At 45.0% G+C, this 16,309-nt stretch overlaps 1 protein-coding gene across 3 annotated transcripts in view; it reads left to right on the forward strand.

The window, feature by feature from the left end:
- NDUFAF7 (NADH:ubiquinone oxidoreductase complex assembly factor 7) overlaps positions 1 to 16,309 on the forward strand; it is a 154,961-nt gene that overhangs the window by 10,045 nt on the left and 128,607 nt on the right. For 2 of the 3 annotated variants that reach the window (XM_030195444.1, XM_030195443.1), the window contains exons 2-3: positions 4,444 to 4,616; positions 15,843 to 15,923. In XM_030195444.1, the coding sequence (XP_030051304.1) occupies positions 4,444 to 4,616; positions 15,843 to 15,923 (254 nt within the window). The remainder of the gene's footprint in view (positions 1 to 4,443; positions 4,617 to 15,842; positions 15,924 to 16,309) is intronic. The other variant, XM_030195445.1, reaches the window with a different exon arrangement.

Raw genomic sequence — 16,309 nt, forward strand, 5'->3', positions numbered from 1 at the left:
CGGGCCCTCAAACTCATTTCAGGATGGAGGTTCTCTGATGTTTTCTTCGGTTCAGCTGGGGTCTTTGGATCTCAAGGAAATGTATTTTCACATCCCGATTTGGGGCCCCTACTACCGTTCCTTTGCTTTTGTGTTCCTGGTAAGGCATTTTCAGTTCTGGGCCTTTTTGTTTGGTCTTGCCATGGCTCCCAGGACTTTCACCAAGATAATGTTGGTTGTGGCAGCATTTCTCTGCCAGCAGGCAATCAGGGTGCATCCCTACCTGGACGATTGGTTGATTCAGACTTCATCATGGCAGGACAGTTTGGATGCAACCTCCAAGGTGGTGTCGCTTCTTCAGTCCTTGGACTGGGTGATCAATTTTCCAAGAGCCATCTGGTCCCCTCATATTCCCTCGAGAGTACTTGGGAAGTCATTTCAACACCCAGGCAAGGAAGATGTTTCGTGCAGGGTCAGGTACTCTGCAGGTACTGAGCTCCATGGCAGCTGCATTGGCCATGTTTCCTTGGGCCAGGGCTCACATGCGGCCACTTTAGGTCTTGCTTCTCAGTCATTGGTCCCCGCTCTGTCAGGACATTTTGGTCTGGGTTCCCTGGGCTCGGCAGGCCAGGAGGAGCATATCGTGCTTGTTGGCTCCGGGCAAGCCTCTGGTGGCCCTGGAGTGGATCGTAGTCACCACTTGGGTACGACAAAATAAATGGAATAATTGGGGAGCCCACTGTCTTCATCTAGTGGTGCAAGGCGAGTGGTCGGTGATGGAGGCAGCTTGGCCGGTCAACTGGCAGTTCCGAGGGCCCTGGTAGCTTTTGCTCCAGTTCTCTGTCTGCGAGCTGTCCGGGTGCTGTCAGATGGTGTGATGGTAATGTCTTATGTCAGCAGGCGGGGGGACAGTCTGAGTGCTTTCCTAACCTTGGAGGCTTACCTTCTCTTTGCCTGGGCAGAGAAGCATTTCCCAGAGATCTTGGCAGCGCACATTGTGTGTGCTCTGAACACGCAGGCGGATTTTCTCAGCCGGCTTGCACTGGGCCCATCGGAGTGGGAACTCTTTGTCCGTGCCTTTGCCCTCTTGAATTCCAGATGGTGTGTCCTGGCTCTGGACCTCATGATGAGGAAGTGAAACACCAAGGTCCCGTGGTTCTTCAGTTGTTGGCGGGAGTCGGGGTCACTGGGGATGGATGAGTTGCTCCAGCAGTGGCCAACTGACATCTTTCTCTACGTGCCCCCCCCCCCTCGGCCACTGGTGGGCAGGGTGCTGTGCAGGATGGCATGCCATCCGGGAAGGGTGGTCCTGGTGGGCCCGGACAGGCCCACGCAACCATAGTATGCAGATCTCGTTTCCTGGTGGCCAAACCCTTGCCCATTCCCATGGCTTCGGGGCTTCTATATCGGGAATTAATCCTGATGGACAACTCGTCTCGCTTTGTTCTTATGTCCTGGCTCTTGAGTGTTCTCTCCTAAGGAAGAAAGACTATCCGGAGGCAGTTCTTACCACTCTTTTGTAGGCAAGGAAGCGTTCTACTTCCACTGCGTGTGCTAGGGTGTACAGACTCTTTGAGGCCTGGTCTGGTAATCAGGCTGTTTCTCCTTCTTGTGCCTCTTTGCCGAGATTTTAGCCTTTCTTCAGGACTGTTTCAAGAAAGGCTTGGCCTTGAATTCCTTGAAGGTCCAGGTGGCCTTGACTTGCTACAGGGTAAGTGTGAACAATTCTTAGCTGGCCTCCTTCCGGACGTGGTCCTCTTCCTTGAGGGATCAATCAGTTGCAGCCTCTGCTGCAGCCCATCAGTCTGCAGTGGGACCTTTATTTGGTCCTGTAGGGCCTTCAGGTAGCTCCCTTTGATTCCCTTCAGAGGGTTACTCTAAAGGATCTTGCTCTTAAGACGGTGTTTTTGGTAGCTATTGCTTTACCCTGCAGAGTGTCCCGAGCTTTGGGATCCTTTCTTGGTCTTCACCATACAGTTCCCTCCTATCTGCCTAAGACGCTGTCTTCCTTTTACCTCAATCAGACAGTGCTTATTTCTTCCTTTTTCAGGGAGATTTATGGGTATGATTTTTCCCGGCTTCGGCTCCAGGATGTTTGGTGAGTCTTGTTGTGCTACCTGGCAGTCCCAAATGATTTTCGGATGTTGGACTATCTGTGCTGTTTTCAGGGCCTAGAAAGGGCCACAGTCTTTTGTTGGACAGAGGAGGTGATTTCTTCAACCTGTATCACTTCTGGGAAGCTGGCTGCATCTTTAGTCAGTGCTCATTCCTTTCAGGGACTGGCAACTTCCTCTGTCGAATCCCATGCAGTCGCTGGTTGAGATTTACAGATGTGCTATGTGGGCTTTGGTGCATTACTTTGCGAAGCATTACTACCTGGATGTGGTGACGTGATGGGATGCTTCCTTTGGGACATCGGTTCTCATGGGAGTGGCCAGTCCCCAACTGGACTGCTTTTGTATATCCCACTTGTCCTGGATTGATCTGTTGCAAAGCTAAGGAAGGGAAAATTAGTTTCTTGCTGGATAATTTTCTTTCCATTAGTGCAACAGATCAATCCAGGAACCCTCCCTTAGAAGTTTTCTGCTTGTTTTGTCATGGTTGGTTTTTCTTGCTTCCCATGACTTCTCTGTTTAAATGTAGATGCCACACTTTCTATGGCTAGCAGCCTTTTTGGCTCTGAGGACAGAGATCCTTCTCCAGGGGCTATTGTGTGATTCAGCTTCTTTTCTTCTGCTTTGTTACCGGTATCGGGACTGGAGGCACAGTGCACTCTGTCCTCTATCTCCACCTACTGGTAGATGGGCATAACCCACTTGTCCTGGATTGATCTGTTGCACTAAAGGAAAAATAAATTGTCTGGTAAGAAGCTAATTTTCCTTTCTGGTGGTAAAATTAAGGGGTGTAGTTATTAGCTTGCCAATACTAACACATGTTATTTTACCACTAACTTGTGCTAATTTAACACGTGTCTCATTTTATGCAAGGAGATTTAGTCACTACTAATTGGGGATAACAGTAAAATAAATTGTCTTAATGTACATAAGTACATAAGTAATGCCACACTGGGAAAAGACCAAGGGTCCATCGAGCCCAGCATTTTGTCCACAACAGCGGCCAATGCAGGCCAAGGGCACCTGGCAAGCTTCCCAAACGTACAAACATTCTATATATGTTATTCCTGGAATTGTGGATTTTTCCCAAGTCCATCTAGTAGTGGTTTATGGACTTGTTCTTTAGGAAACCATCCTACCCCTTTTTAAACTCTGCTAAACTAACCGCCTTCACCACGTTCTCCAGCAACGAATTCCAGAGTTTAATTGGGTGAAGAAACATTTTCTCCAATTTGTTTTAAATTTACTACACTGTAGTTTTATCGCTTGCCCCCTAGTCCTAGTATTTTTGGAAAGCGTGAACAGACGCTTCACATCCACCTGTTCCACTCCACTCATTATTTTATATACCTCTATCATGTCTCCCCTCAGCCGTCTCTTCTCCAAGCTGAAAAGCCCTAGCCTCCTTAGTCTTTCTTCATAGGGAATTCGTCCCATCCCCGCTATCATTTTAGTTGCCCTTCGCTGCACCTTTTCCAATTCTACTATATCATTCTTGAGATGCAGCGACCAGAATTGAACACAATACTCAAGGTGCGGTTGCACCATGGAGCGATACAACGGCATTATAACATCCTCACACCTGTTTTCCATATCTTTCCTAATAATACCCAACATTCTATTCGCTTTCCTAGCCGCAGCAGCACAGTGAGCAGAAGGTTTCAGCGTATTATCGATGACGACACCCAGATCCCTTTCTTGGTCCGTAACTCCTAACGTGGAAACTTGCATGATGTAGTTATAATTCGGGTTCTTTTTTCCCACATGCATCACCTTGCACTTGCTCACATTAAACGTCATCTGCCATTTAGCCGCCCAGTCTCCCAGTCTCGTAAGGTCCTCTTGTAATTTTTCACAATCCTGTCGCGAGTTAACGACTTTGAATAACTTTGTGTCATCAGCAAATGTAATTACCTCTCTAGTTACTCCCATCTCTAAATCATTTATAAATATATTAAAAAGCAGCGGTCCGAGCACAGACCCCTGAGAAACCCCACTAACTACCCTTCTCCATTGTGAATACTGCCCATTTAACCCCACTCTCTGTTTCCTATCCTTCAACCAGTTTTTAATCCACAATAGGACATTTCCTCCTATTCCCATGACCCTCCAATTTCCTCTGTAGCCTTTCATGAGGTACCTTGTCAAACGTCTTTTGAAAATCCAGATACACGATATCAACCGGCTCCCCTTTGTCCACATGTTTATTTACTCCTTCAAAGAATTGAAGTAAATTGGTCAGGCAAGATTTCCCCACATTAGTAACTGCACCCCTAATTCTTTAACTGTCATTTGTATTCTTTCAATTAAGCAGAAATTGAAGTTTTGATGTTTTGTTTTTGTTTAAAAGCTTTTGCAGCTCGTCAGACCATGCGTCGATGTCGGTGCTCCAGTTCAGGGGAAGATAAGGAGGAAAGTAACCAAGTTACTTCAATGCTGAAGCATCTTATATTCAAAGTAAAATCAACAGGCCCCATCACAGTTGCAGAATACATGAGGGAAGTCTTAACAAATCCTGTTAAGGTATGAACCTTTTTGTACTTAAGCACAGTGTGAATTAGCTCAGAACATCTTTCTTGTCTTTTTCTACATAATTTTGTTTAAAGTAGAAGTTCAGCATAGCTGAGAATGAAATTCATATGTTAACTTTGTCAGGACGCCCTCAATAGCAGTACTCTGCTGCCTTTTAAAAGTGAGGAACAACAACTCACTGGGAGAACATTTGAACTATGTAAATAAACTAGTTCCCCTGCATGTAAAAACCTCCAAGAATAACTTCTAATGCAGCCATTCCAACCCAGGGCACATCTAGTCCCGTCGGTTTTCAGGATAGCCACAATGAATATGCATGAGAGAAATTTGCATGCAGATCTAACTCATGAATATTTGAAAACCCAATGGGACAAGGTATGCCCCGAGGTCTGGGTTGGAAATGGCTGTACTAATGTGTAGTGTTGATATTAAAGTGTACTGAGAGCTTTCAGTATTTCAGTCCTAAGGCCACATTAAGGGGTCCTCATACTAAACCGTGTTAAGCACTAACACAAACTTAACATTGCAAAAAAAAAAAAAAAGGCTTACTACATAACTCGTTAGTGTTTGTGTGGTAATTTGTCTGTCAGCACGTAGTAATTGTTTGTTACTTTTTTTTTTATAGTTCTTTCTGGACAGGGTGTGTCATAGGCAGGGAATGGGTGCAGAAGCATTATGCTAACTGGATAATGCAGGGTTAATGCCAGAGCAGAGCATTTAATGCTACCTAAATAGGAGATGGTAAGTTCTCCTGCGTTTAATTTTTTGCAAAATCCCATGCACTAATGGAAAAATTAGCATGAGACCTGAAAAAGAGAAAAGAAAGAAAATATTTAAAATTCTGGCACTTTAAATATATGCTTAGTGCATGGGAAAGTTCTGCATTAAAACAGAGTAAGCCCATATTTTAGGATGTTACCCCCCCCCCCCCCCCCGGTTTACTAAGCTGCGCTATTAGCTGCCATGCACTAATGCTGTGTGACTTAATAAACGGGAGGGGGGGGGGGGAAATTAGTAACAAGTGGTTCATAGAGCCAAACCAATGAATACCTCCCTATTTGGGCAATTCATGTATGCTCCATACACATCTGCTCACCAGCATTATATAGGTGAAAATCAATGTAAGGTGAGAGACACTTCAAAAAGTGCATGTTTCTCTATTAGCAACTTCTCTCTGGCTCCCAGAGAGCAATAGTTTTGGGTATGGAACCTATGCAAAATATTATAATACTAGTAAAAAAGGCCCGTTTCTGACACAAATGAAACGGGCGCTAGCAAGGTTTTCCACGGAGTGTGTATGTTTGAGAGAGTGACTGTGTGTGAGAGAGAGAGAGTGAATGTGCAAGTGTGTGTGTGAGAGAGTGAGTCTGGGTGCGAGTGTCTGTGAGAGAGAATGTGTGTGTGTGAGAATGAGAGTGTGTGCAAGTGCGTATGTGAGACAGTGTGAGAGTGTGTTTCACACAGGTACAGTGTGTGCGATAGAGTGTGTGTGGGAGACACAGACTCTCTGTGAGACTGAGTGTATGAGACCAAGAGAGTGTGTGAGTGACTGTGTGACACATAGTGAATGTGATACAGTGTGAGACAGAGTGTGTGAGAGAGAGAAAGACATTGACTGTGAGAGAGAGTGTGTGAGAGAGAGACGGTGTGAGAGAGAGAGACAGAGTGAATGTGCGAGTGTGTGTGTGTGACTGTGCGGTGAGAAAGACTGAGAGTGTGTGGCAGGGGCCCTCCTCCATCTCCCGGCCTCCTTCCCCCTCCGCCCTCTCTTCCCTCCCCCTTTCCCGTCCCCCTCCAATTTTTCCTCCGCTCCCCCCTCCCAGCTTCAGGGTCGTGGCCTCCCCTACCTCTGCCTGTCATGGTCGTGGGCCCCCTTCCTTCCTTCCTCCCTCTCTTGTTCAGTTTAGTTCCCTCCCTCCCTCTCTCCCACGGTCAGGCAGGCTCCCTCACACCATCGTTCAGGCTGGGAATGTGGAAGTTTTAATATCAATAAATGTGTGTGTGGTTTTTTTTTTTTGTTTTTTGGTGGGGAAAGGGGGGAAGTGGGTGGTGTGGGGGTGAGGTGGGTGCAGGTGTGTGAGTGTGTCTCTGTTATACTGAAATTGTGTCTGTGTGTGACAGTGACAGGGTGGGGGGGGGGTGAGTTTGGTTTTTGCAAGTCTGAGTGGTAGTGTAGCTGCCCTTGTTTGTGTTTCTGTCTGCTCGTGTCTGTGTGTCAGAGAGTGGAAGTGGGTACTTTTTTTAACTTGGTGCGGGGGAAGGATCAGTCCATAGGAGTGAGGGGGAAGACTTTCCTGTTACCTGTTGGTTTTTTTTTCTCCTGTGTGCACAGCAAGATAGCGGGTTTTCTGTATCCTTGGCTGCGGGCGGGTTCGCTTTTGTGAGTGGCAGCGGGACGTCTCGTGTGTCTCAGAGTGCCAGTGGTCGCTTTGCTTTGGTGCGGGCTTTGGATTTTTCCGCACTGCAAGTTTGAGCGATCAGCCAACGGCGGTTTCGTTTTGTTGGCTGGGGCGGTTTCGCGGTGTTTGTGAGTGGCAGCGGGAGGGCTTGGGTGCCTCAGAGTGCCAGTGGTCGTGGTGCGGGCCGGCTTGGGGGTTTGCGGTGTTTGTGAATGGCAGCGGGAGAGCTCGGGTGCCTCAGAGTGCCATTGGTCGGTTTGCTGCGGTGCGGGCAGGCTTGGGGTGTTTCAGCCCGGGTATGTGAAGCAGCAGGTAAACGTGAACTTCCTAGCAAATGGTGGCAGAGAGCTGCTGCTGCTTGTTGCATCGGTGCATCTTATCTACTATAATAAAACTCACCCTCAACGTTTGCTCCGCCCTCGATGTCATAACATTTGACGTGAGGGCGGGGCCTGGTGGCTTCACCACCACGAACCTTCGAACCTGAAGGAACTGTTGTCAGTGGCTTGGCTTCACTGACGTCAGTGTCCTCAGAACGTTGAGGGTGAATTTTATTATAGTAGATTATTTGCAATGTATTAGTTCAGGAGTAGGCAACCATGGTCCACGACAGTCAGGTTTTAAAGATTTCCACAATGAATAGACAAGAGATCAATTTACATGCAGTGATTTGCATGTACTGCTTCCAATCTCATTCATATTCATTGTGATCAATAGAAATAAAACAAAATAGAACATGAAAAAGAAAATAAGATGATACCTTTTTTATTGGACACTAGTAAAAAAGCCCCGTTTCTGATGCAAATGATACGGGGGCTAGCAAGGTTTTCTTCTGTGTGCATGTGGGAGTGTGTGTCCCTGCCCTCTGCCCTCTCTCCCTTCCCCTGTGCTGTCTGTCCTCTCTGTCCCCCCTCGGAGTCCAGTCCTTCAATGTTAAGTTTCCTGCTGTGCTGTGTTTGTGTTACAGAGATAGTGAGGGCTTCTGCCCTCTTTCCCCTCCCCCCTCTGAGTCCTTCACTGTTAAAGAGAGAGCGATTTGATTTCGTGCTTTGCTGTGTTTTCCTTCACTGTTTGTGTTACAGAGAGAGCGAGGGCGGGGCAGACACTCATTGGGAAACCAGATATCTCTCCCCCTTCACACTTCCGGCTGGAGGCTTAATTTAGAACGTTGGTGGTGCCTTTTATATATAGAGATAACTTAGTACATTTCTTGATTAGCTTTTGAAGGTTGCCATTCTTCGTTAGATCGGAAATAAGCAAATCTTGGTAGATGACAGTCTATATAAGTGAGACATCAAAGCATTTCAGTGACAATCTAACAGGGTGGGGATGGAGGTGGATGGGTGAGACAGGGGGATATGCATGGAGACAGGAGAGTGACAAACAAAGCAGTACAATTTACAATTTTATGGCTTATAATGGGCTAGAAAGCCCAGTTCTCTGTTAAGTCCTGTCTGGTGGGTGTCAACGTATTTAATCATTCTGACTTCAAAGGTCTTACGTTCCTGTATTGTTTTAAAGCTACCTTTCAGGATTCTTACTATGAAATCACTAGTACAGTGTTCTGTTTTTGTAAAGTGTTACCCCACAGGCGTGGCATCCTGGCTGGCAATGGCGTTTTTCATGTGATGTCTATGTAAGTTAAATCTTGTTTTTAGCATCTGGCTTGTTTCTCCAATATAGCATCCTTGGTCACATTTTTTACACTGGATGATGTATACCACATTGGAAGATGAGCATGTGAAGGATTCCTTTATGTTGAACGTTTTTCGTTTGTGAATGACTGCGGGGTCCTGTGAGATGTTTTGGCATAGTTTGCAGCTGGATATATTGCAAGGATGTGTGCCATTCTCTTCTTTTTGAGTCTGTGTTGGGAGGTTACTTCTAATTAGCTTGTGTTTTAAGTTGGGTGACTGTCTGAAAGCTAGCACTGGTGGGGATGGGAATATCTCTTTTAGTAATTCATCCTCTTGGAGTAAAGGCTGTAGATCTTTTATGATTCTTCTTAATTTTTCCAGCTCTGGGTTGTATGTCACTATAAGGGGGATTCTGTCTGTGGCTTTTTTTTTCTTTGTACTGTAGTAGATTTTCCCTGGGTGTTTTGAGGGAGGAGGCAATATTCTTGGAGATTATTTTGGGATTGTAGCCTTTATGTTTGAAGGATGCAGCTGTCATGGTTGTGCCCAGGTTCCTGGCTCACAGTCACCGCGATCCCCGGTGGTTAGACCTGGGGAATGCGGTGAATTGATGGATTCCCGTTTCCCATGTGCCAGAAGATATGCTGGTCCGGATCTTCCAGCCCGCCAGATTGTTTTGGGAGTTTTTTGGAACTAAGCAGTACCCGTACCTGGTGAACTCCCTTATGGGCTGCCTTTATTAACCACCTGGGAAGGTTCCTAGTTGCCTTGCAACAGTGTTCTTCGGAGGTGTTCTTTTGGTGTGAGTTGTTGCAGTGCCCTTGTGCTTTTACTCTTTTGTGACTTTGACTCTGCTTGGCTACTGGACTTTTCTTCTGCCTGCGGCCTGCCTAGACCCGGATTGTTACTGGACTATTCTTCTGCCTGCCGCCTGCCTAGATCCGGATTGTTACTGGACTATTATTCTATGCCTGCCGCCTGCCTAGACCCGGATTGTTTCTGGACTATTCGTTTGCCTGCTGTTTCCCTGGAACCCAGCGTGTATCTAGTGGTTCCTGCTGTCTGTATGTCTGCCTGCTGCTGTGTCCTGCAGTCCGGCCTTCCTGTCCTGTCCGGTAAGTCCTGCCGGCCGCCTGCAGCCCGGATCTTAACTCTGGGTGAAGGGTGGCTAAGTGTAGGTGAAGCCTTGCCCCGATCCACGGTGTTCCAGTTCCGGTCTGCCTTGTCCTGTGTCTGGGTGATTCTCCTGCCACTGCCGGTCCTCGGCAGTGGCCCAAGGTCTCACAAACCCAGTTACCTGCGGAGTATACTTGACAGTAGCCAGGCTTTCTAGGTGTCTGTCTCTGTCCCCTGGGTCAGAGCAGATATGGTGGTATCTTGTGGCTTGGCTGTAAATAATGGATCTTTTTGTATGTGAAGGGTGGAAGCTGGAGTTGTGGAGGTAGCTGCATCTGTCTGTGGGTTTCTTGTATATAGATGTTTGTATATTGCCATTGCTGATTGAGACTGTGATGTCCAAAAAATTGACTTTTTCTGGGGAGTAGTCAATTTTGACTCTGATTGTAGGATGGTATATATTGAAGGAATTGTAAAATTGTTTTAGAGATTCTTCCCCCTCAGTCCAAATCACAAAAATGTCATCAATGTACCGGTAGTATTTTAGGGGTTTGGTCTGGTATGTATTCAGAAATGTCTCTTCCAGTTCAGCCATAAAGAGGTTGGTATATTGGGGTGCTGTCCTGGTGCCCATCGCAGTGCCCATTATTTGTAGATAGATATCATTGTTAAAGCGGAAGTAGTTATGAGTTAAAATAAATTTGATTAGTTTTGTAATAGTTTCTGGTGAGTATTGATGGTCCAGTGTTGATGTTTTTAGGAACCCCCCACATGCAGCTATGCCATCCGCATGGGGGATGTTGCTGTATAGTGATTCTACATCCATCGTGACCAGAAGGGTGCTAGGTGGTAATTGCTTGATAGTTTTCAATTTATTCAGAAAGTCTGTGGTATCTTGTATGAAGCTGTTTGTTTTGTGCACGAGAGGTTTCAGAATTCCCTCTATGAGTCCAGATATTTCCTTCTTGAGTGTGCCAATACCTGATATGATTAGTCTGGCAGGGTTTCCGGGTTTGTGGATTTTGGGTAGCATGTAGAATGTGCCCACAGAAGGCTGGTTTGGTATGAGTTTCTTCAGATGTGGTTGTACTTGTTTAGGAAATGTTCTGATAAGGTCTTTTAGTTGCTTTGTATAATCCTGTGTTGGGTCCTCAGTTAGTTTCCTGTAGTGTGTATTGTCTGTGCCTTTCTTCAATGTATTTTTGTGTGTCCATAATTACCACTGCACCTCCTTTGTCTGCGGGTTTGATGATAATGCGTTCGTTAGTTTGCAGAGTTCTTATGGCCGCTCTTTCTGGTGGGGTAAGATTGTACAGAATTGTCTTTTGTTTGGTGGAAAGTTGTGATTTTACCCTATGTCTGAAGCTTTCTATGTAGTTGTCAGGTTTGTAGTTTTGTCCATCCTATGGGGTGAAATAAGTGTTCTTTTGTTTAGAACTGTGTTCCGGTTTGTTGGGTGCCCCTTTATTGTGAAAATGTGCCCTCAGGCGCAGTTTTCTAAAAAATTCTTCCAGGTCTGAGTATAATTGGATTTCATCCAGCTTGCTGGCTGGGCAAAATGAAAGTCCTTTGGAGAGTACAGAGAATTCATGCTGTGATAATTGATGGTTCGAGAGGTTTATTATCCACATCTGATCTGCATCTCCAAAGGTGTGATCAGTGTTTCTTGGTTTGTTTGGGCTCTGATTTTCACATGCCTCAGATGTATATCCAAGTGTCTCCAAGGTGTCTGGGGATGTTGGTATTGCAGAGCTATTTCTGTTCCAGGTTAAGCTGTTTTCCTCTCTGTGATTCTGCAGGAGAGAAGACAGCTTTATTTCTTTTTTGCGGATAGCAATGTGTTGTTTTTCTCCTTGGATGTTATGCAGGTCCTCCTTAAGTTGGCTTATACGGTGTGGATGTAGTTCCTCCATGTTCCTCATGATTTCATCCCTTTGGGTTTGTATTATTTTATTCTTCTTGTAGAGTTGATGTATAAGTTCATTCCTTAGTTTCTGACTAATGCGTCTGCAGAGTTTCTTTGCATAGTCAGAATTGTAAGTAGTAGCCAAAGGATTTTTGATCCTCAGTCCTTTAGGAATGATGTCATTCTTCTTGCAGATTGTCAGAAAGTAAAGATGACTGTTCACTTTTGTTTCTTTTTCCATAAGTTTGTTCATTTGCTTTTTCATGCGGCTATATGCGATATCTTCCATCTTGAGTAGAGAGGTGTGGTAGCCGTGTTAGTCCACTTTTAAAGGTAATCAATAGAAATAAAACAAAATAAAACATACAACCCAGAGCTGGAAAAATTAAGAAGAATCATAAAAGATCTACAGCCTTTACTCCAGGAGGATGAATTACTGAAAGAGAGATTCCCATCCCCACCAGTGCTAGCTTTCAGACAGCCACCCAACTTAAAACACAAGCTAATTAGAAGTAACCTCCCAACACAGACTCAAAAAGAAGAGAATGGCACACATCCTTGCAATATATCCAGCTGCAAACTATGCCAAAACATCTCACAGGACCCCGCAGTCATTCACAAGGGAAAAACATTCAACATAAAGGAATCCTTCACATGCTCATCTTCCAATGTGGTATACATCATCCAGTGTAAAAAATGTGACCAAGGATGCTATATTGGTTCATCTGTTTTCTAACCTTGCCATTACACGGTGCAATTCATCATTGGTTGTTGTTTCCAGTGAGCCTGGTAGCTACGGATTCCCCACATGTGAGAATATTAGCCTGTTTGTCCTCGGAGAAACTGAAGATATTTATCTGTAGCAGGTATTCTCTGAGGACAGGCTATATGTTCTCAGATACCCTCTCACCTCCCCTTGGAGTTGTTTCTTCTTCATGGTATGCTATAGAGGGGCATAATCGAACGCCCATCTCCATGGGCGTCTATGTCCAAAAACGGGTATGTGAAGAAGGCGGGACAGACTGTATTATCGAAAAAGATGGGCGTCCATCTTTCGTTTCGAAAATACGGTTTGGACGGACCAAATGCCATGGATTTGGTCCCTTTTGAGATGGGCATTTTTTTTTTTGCGATAATGGAAACTAAAATGCCCAGCTCAGAAACGTCCCAATCCAAGCCATTTGGTCGTGGGAGGGACAATGTACAACACTACCATAGCTCTAAGGGGTGAAGGGGGGCAACTACATGTGGGTACAGTGGGTTTTAGAGGCCTCCCATTTACCACCACAAGTGTTACGGGTGGGGGGGGATGGGCCTGGGTCTGCCTGCCTGAAGTGCACTGCAGTACCCACTAAAAGTGCTCCAGGGACAGGACTTGTTGCTGGTGTATAACCTTGGCACAGCAGTTCACACCTGAAGACTAATCTCGCTGAAAACATCCTTTATTTGAATAAGTACCTTTACTCACAGTTAACTGCAGATCAGAAGTTGTGCCCCACTGGCAACGAGTCTCGCTGGTACTGAGATTAGCAGTAGGTCCGAGCTGGCAGAATGGTGTACAATGCCCTCTTTCAGCAACATTCAAGGTAAGAACTAAGTGCTGGAACGTGGCTAATACATGAAAGGGATCTAAAAGTGTCTTACACAAATGGCCACTACCTCATGGACTACTGAAAACAAAACAGGGCACACTCTGACCCAGTAAGCAGAGGGAAAAGCACAATGGGAGTAGAGCCTACCAACTACCAACATCGTGAGCATTTAACACAAGCTAGTGGAATCACGGAGCCCAATACTCTACACCCACCACAATGCATTGCTGATGTGACTCTGCAGTGCCCTTAACAGAAAAGGTGTCACACTCACCCCACATCAGAACCAGGGAAAGGCTGTCAGAGGATAGAACATATTCTGCTGTCATGGAGGTGGGTACGGCATTTGAGGCTGGCATACAGGCTGGGAAAAAAAGTTTGTAAAGTGGGGGTTTTTTTTGGTGGGAGGGGGTTAGTGACCACTGGGGAGTCAGGGGAGGTGATCCCCGATTCCCTCCGGTGGTCATCTGGTCAGTTGGGGCACTTTTTTGGGACTTGGACCTGAAAAATAGGGTCCAAATAAAGCGGACCAAATTCTCGTCAAAAACCCCCTTCTTGTTTCGATTATCAGCTAAAGACGCCCATCTCTCCTCGGCCGATAACCATGCCACAGTCCCGCCTTTGCCATGCCTCCGACACGCCCCCATGATCTTTGTTCGTCTCCGTGACGGACTGCAGTTGAGGACGCCAAAAATCGGGTTTCGATTATACCGATTTGGGCGCCCATGGGAAACAGACGCCCATCTCCCGATTTGGGTCGAAATATGGGCATCTTTCTCTTTCGAAAATAAGCTGGATAGTATTGTATTGACAGTCCCGCGCTCTTGTGGTGGGTGGGAAGGCACTCGTGCATGCGCAGTGTAGCACAGCTCGCGCTCTAGAGAGCTCTGTGAAAGCTTGATACACACTTCAGACCGGGCAATGTGGCCCACATTACCCACATTTGAGAATATATAGCATGCTGTCCTCGGAGAATACCTGCTACAGGTAAGTATCTTCGCTTTACCTTCCAAGTTAGAATCAATCCATATACCCAAGCTACACATTTTGGACTGGAGGGGGAATTGTACTATGCAAAATAAGACAGTTTGATGGGGGACGGGAATATTTTGCCACTCACCCATAGCTCTGTTGTCTTGTCTGTTTTCAATTTAAGCAAGTAAGAATTCACCCAGCGCATAATACTACAGAAACAAGAAGTCAAAGTATCTGATATTGAAGAAGAAAAAAGAAACAAAAATTTAATATTTGCATAAATGTATTAAGATAGTCCTAAATTATGAACAGTGCCAGAAGAACCTGAAAAAAAACATTAAAAAGAGGGGATCACTGTGGGACCCCACAGCCAGGTGACAAAGGATTGGATGTTTTTTTCAACATCTTAACTGAATAAGTTTGATTTATGAAAACCTAAGAATCAAGACAAAACTGGACCACATATAGCAATCTGATCCAGTTTTAGTAAAAGTCGTGATCCACCAAATCAAAGACCTATGATAAAGCAAGGAGCTTACACATTTCAGCTATCACATAACAAGCAATATGTCAGTAATTTATCCCGTTGCAGAATAGATTCACCCCAATATGTTGCCAAAGTTCATTTCACTGAAGAGCCATCAGCTGGAGATCAAACATTGCTGAATCTGCCTCACATAATACGCATAAAGCAGCCCAAGACTTATGAAAACAGCAGCAGCAGCAATAGTTATCACAAATATAAATACTCCTTATTTCAACCGATCCTGTGTCCCTTACTGGGGAGGGGCTGTGATATTGCAACTACAAAAGGAGAGTAGGAGGACCAGCAGGAAGTTTGTCACTGGTAGTGTTCGCCATGTCTGTTGATCCCGTTGTGCTTTTCAAAGGGTGGACAGGGCAGGAGCGGTGAGTGAGGAAAATGCACCTCTGTGCAGTGCTTGTAGAATACACATTAAGGGGAATTCTATATATAATGCTAAAAGATCTGCGCTGAGCCCCTATTCTATAAAGGGGGCCCAATCCACCTAACTTTGGGTGCTGAATTTACACCTGATAGAAACATGTCTAATTCCTGTGCTCAAAGTTAGGCGTGGATTGGCACTATTCTATAGCTTGTCACTTTTCGGAACGCCCATGCCTCTCCCATGGCCATGTCCCCTTTTGGGTTGTACATGGGAAAAGTTAGATACCAAGTTATAGAATAGTGCGCGGGGGAGATCTGCACACAACTTAAATCAGGTCAATCAGTGCCTATTTCCTTGTTAAGTTACAAATTCCAGCACCCAGCTTTCACCGACCTAGATAGAATCTGGGGGACTATGACTTGTTTTTATTATGATACTTATAAGTGTACATCCATTGCAAAATTTCCTGCTCTTTTGGAAATTGCAGGAAACATTGACTCAAGAAATAAATGAATTCTCTCTCCCAGTTTTGCATAATTTGTTATAAGGTAAACCATGCACACACACACACAAAAAAATTGCATATTGTAATACAGGATGTCTGTGTAGTCCTTAGCTCATATGCACTCAGGTGAAAAAGGCCAGTTCCAGTTCCTAATTTTGCACTATTTGCCCTCTTTTCAGGGTTATTATCTACACCGTGATATGTTGGGAGAAGAAGGGGACTTTGTGACTTCACCTGAAATAAGTCAGATATTTGGAGAGGTAAAGTTTAATGTAAAATGTGCATCCTTTATGATGATATAGTTAAACAGAGCAGTTTTTTTAATTCTTTGATTTCAGTGGTAGAAATATCAAAATATAAACAGTGATAAACTTTCTGGACAATCATTTGCATTGTGACTATGAACTGTGAGCCCAAAAACAAACAAAAAAGGCAACAGTCTCCTTACTATTGTAGAATAATAATAAAAAAGGTAGACTGTTAAAAAACATTAACACATGAAATAATTTATTGGTGTGAATCAAAAAACAAACCCGACGTGGCCACGTTTCGCCCTCAGGCTGCGTCAGGGGTCAAAACTAAGAAATAAAACCATAGCTATCAAATCATCAAACATACTTCATATATATCAGGTTTCCTTATAAAA

The sequence above is a fragment of the Microcaecilia unicolor genome, chromosome 3 (assembly GCF_901765095.1).
Source record: "Microcaecilia unicolor chromosome 3, aMicUni1.1, whole genome shotgun sequence".
Taxonomy (NCBI): domain Eukaryota; kingdom Metazoa; phylum Chordata; class Amphibia; order Gymnophiona; family Siphonopidae; genus Microcaecilia; species Microcaecilia unicolor.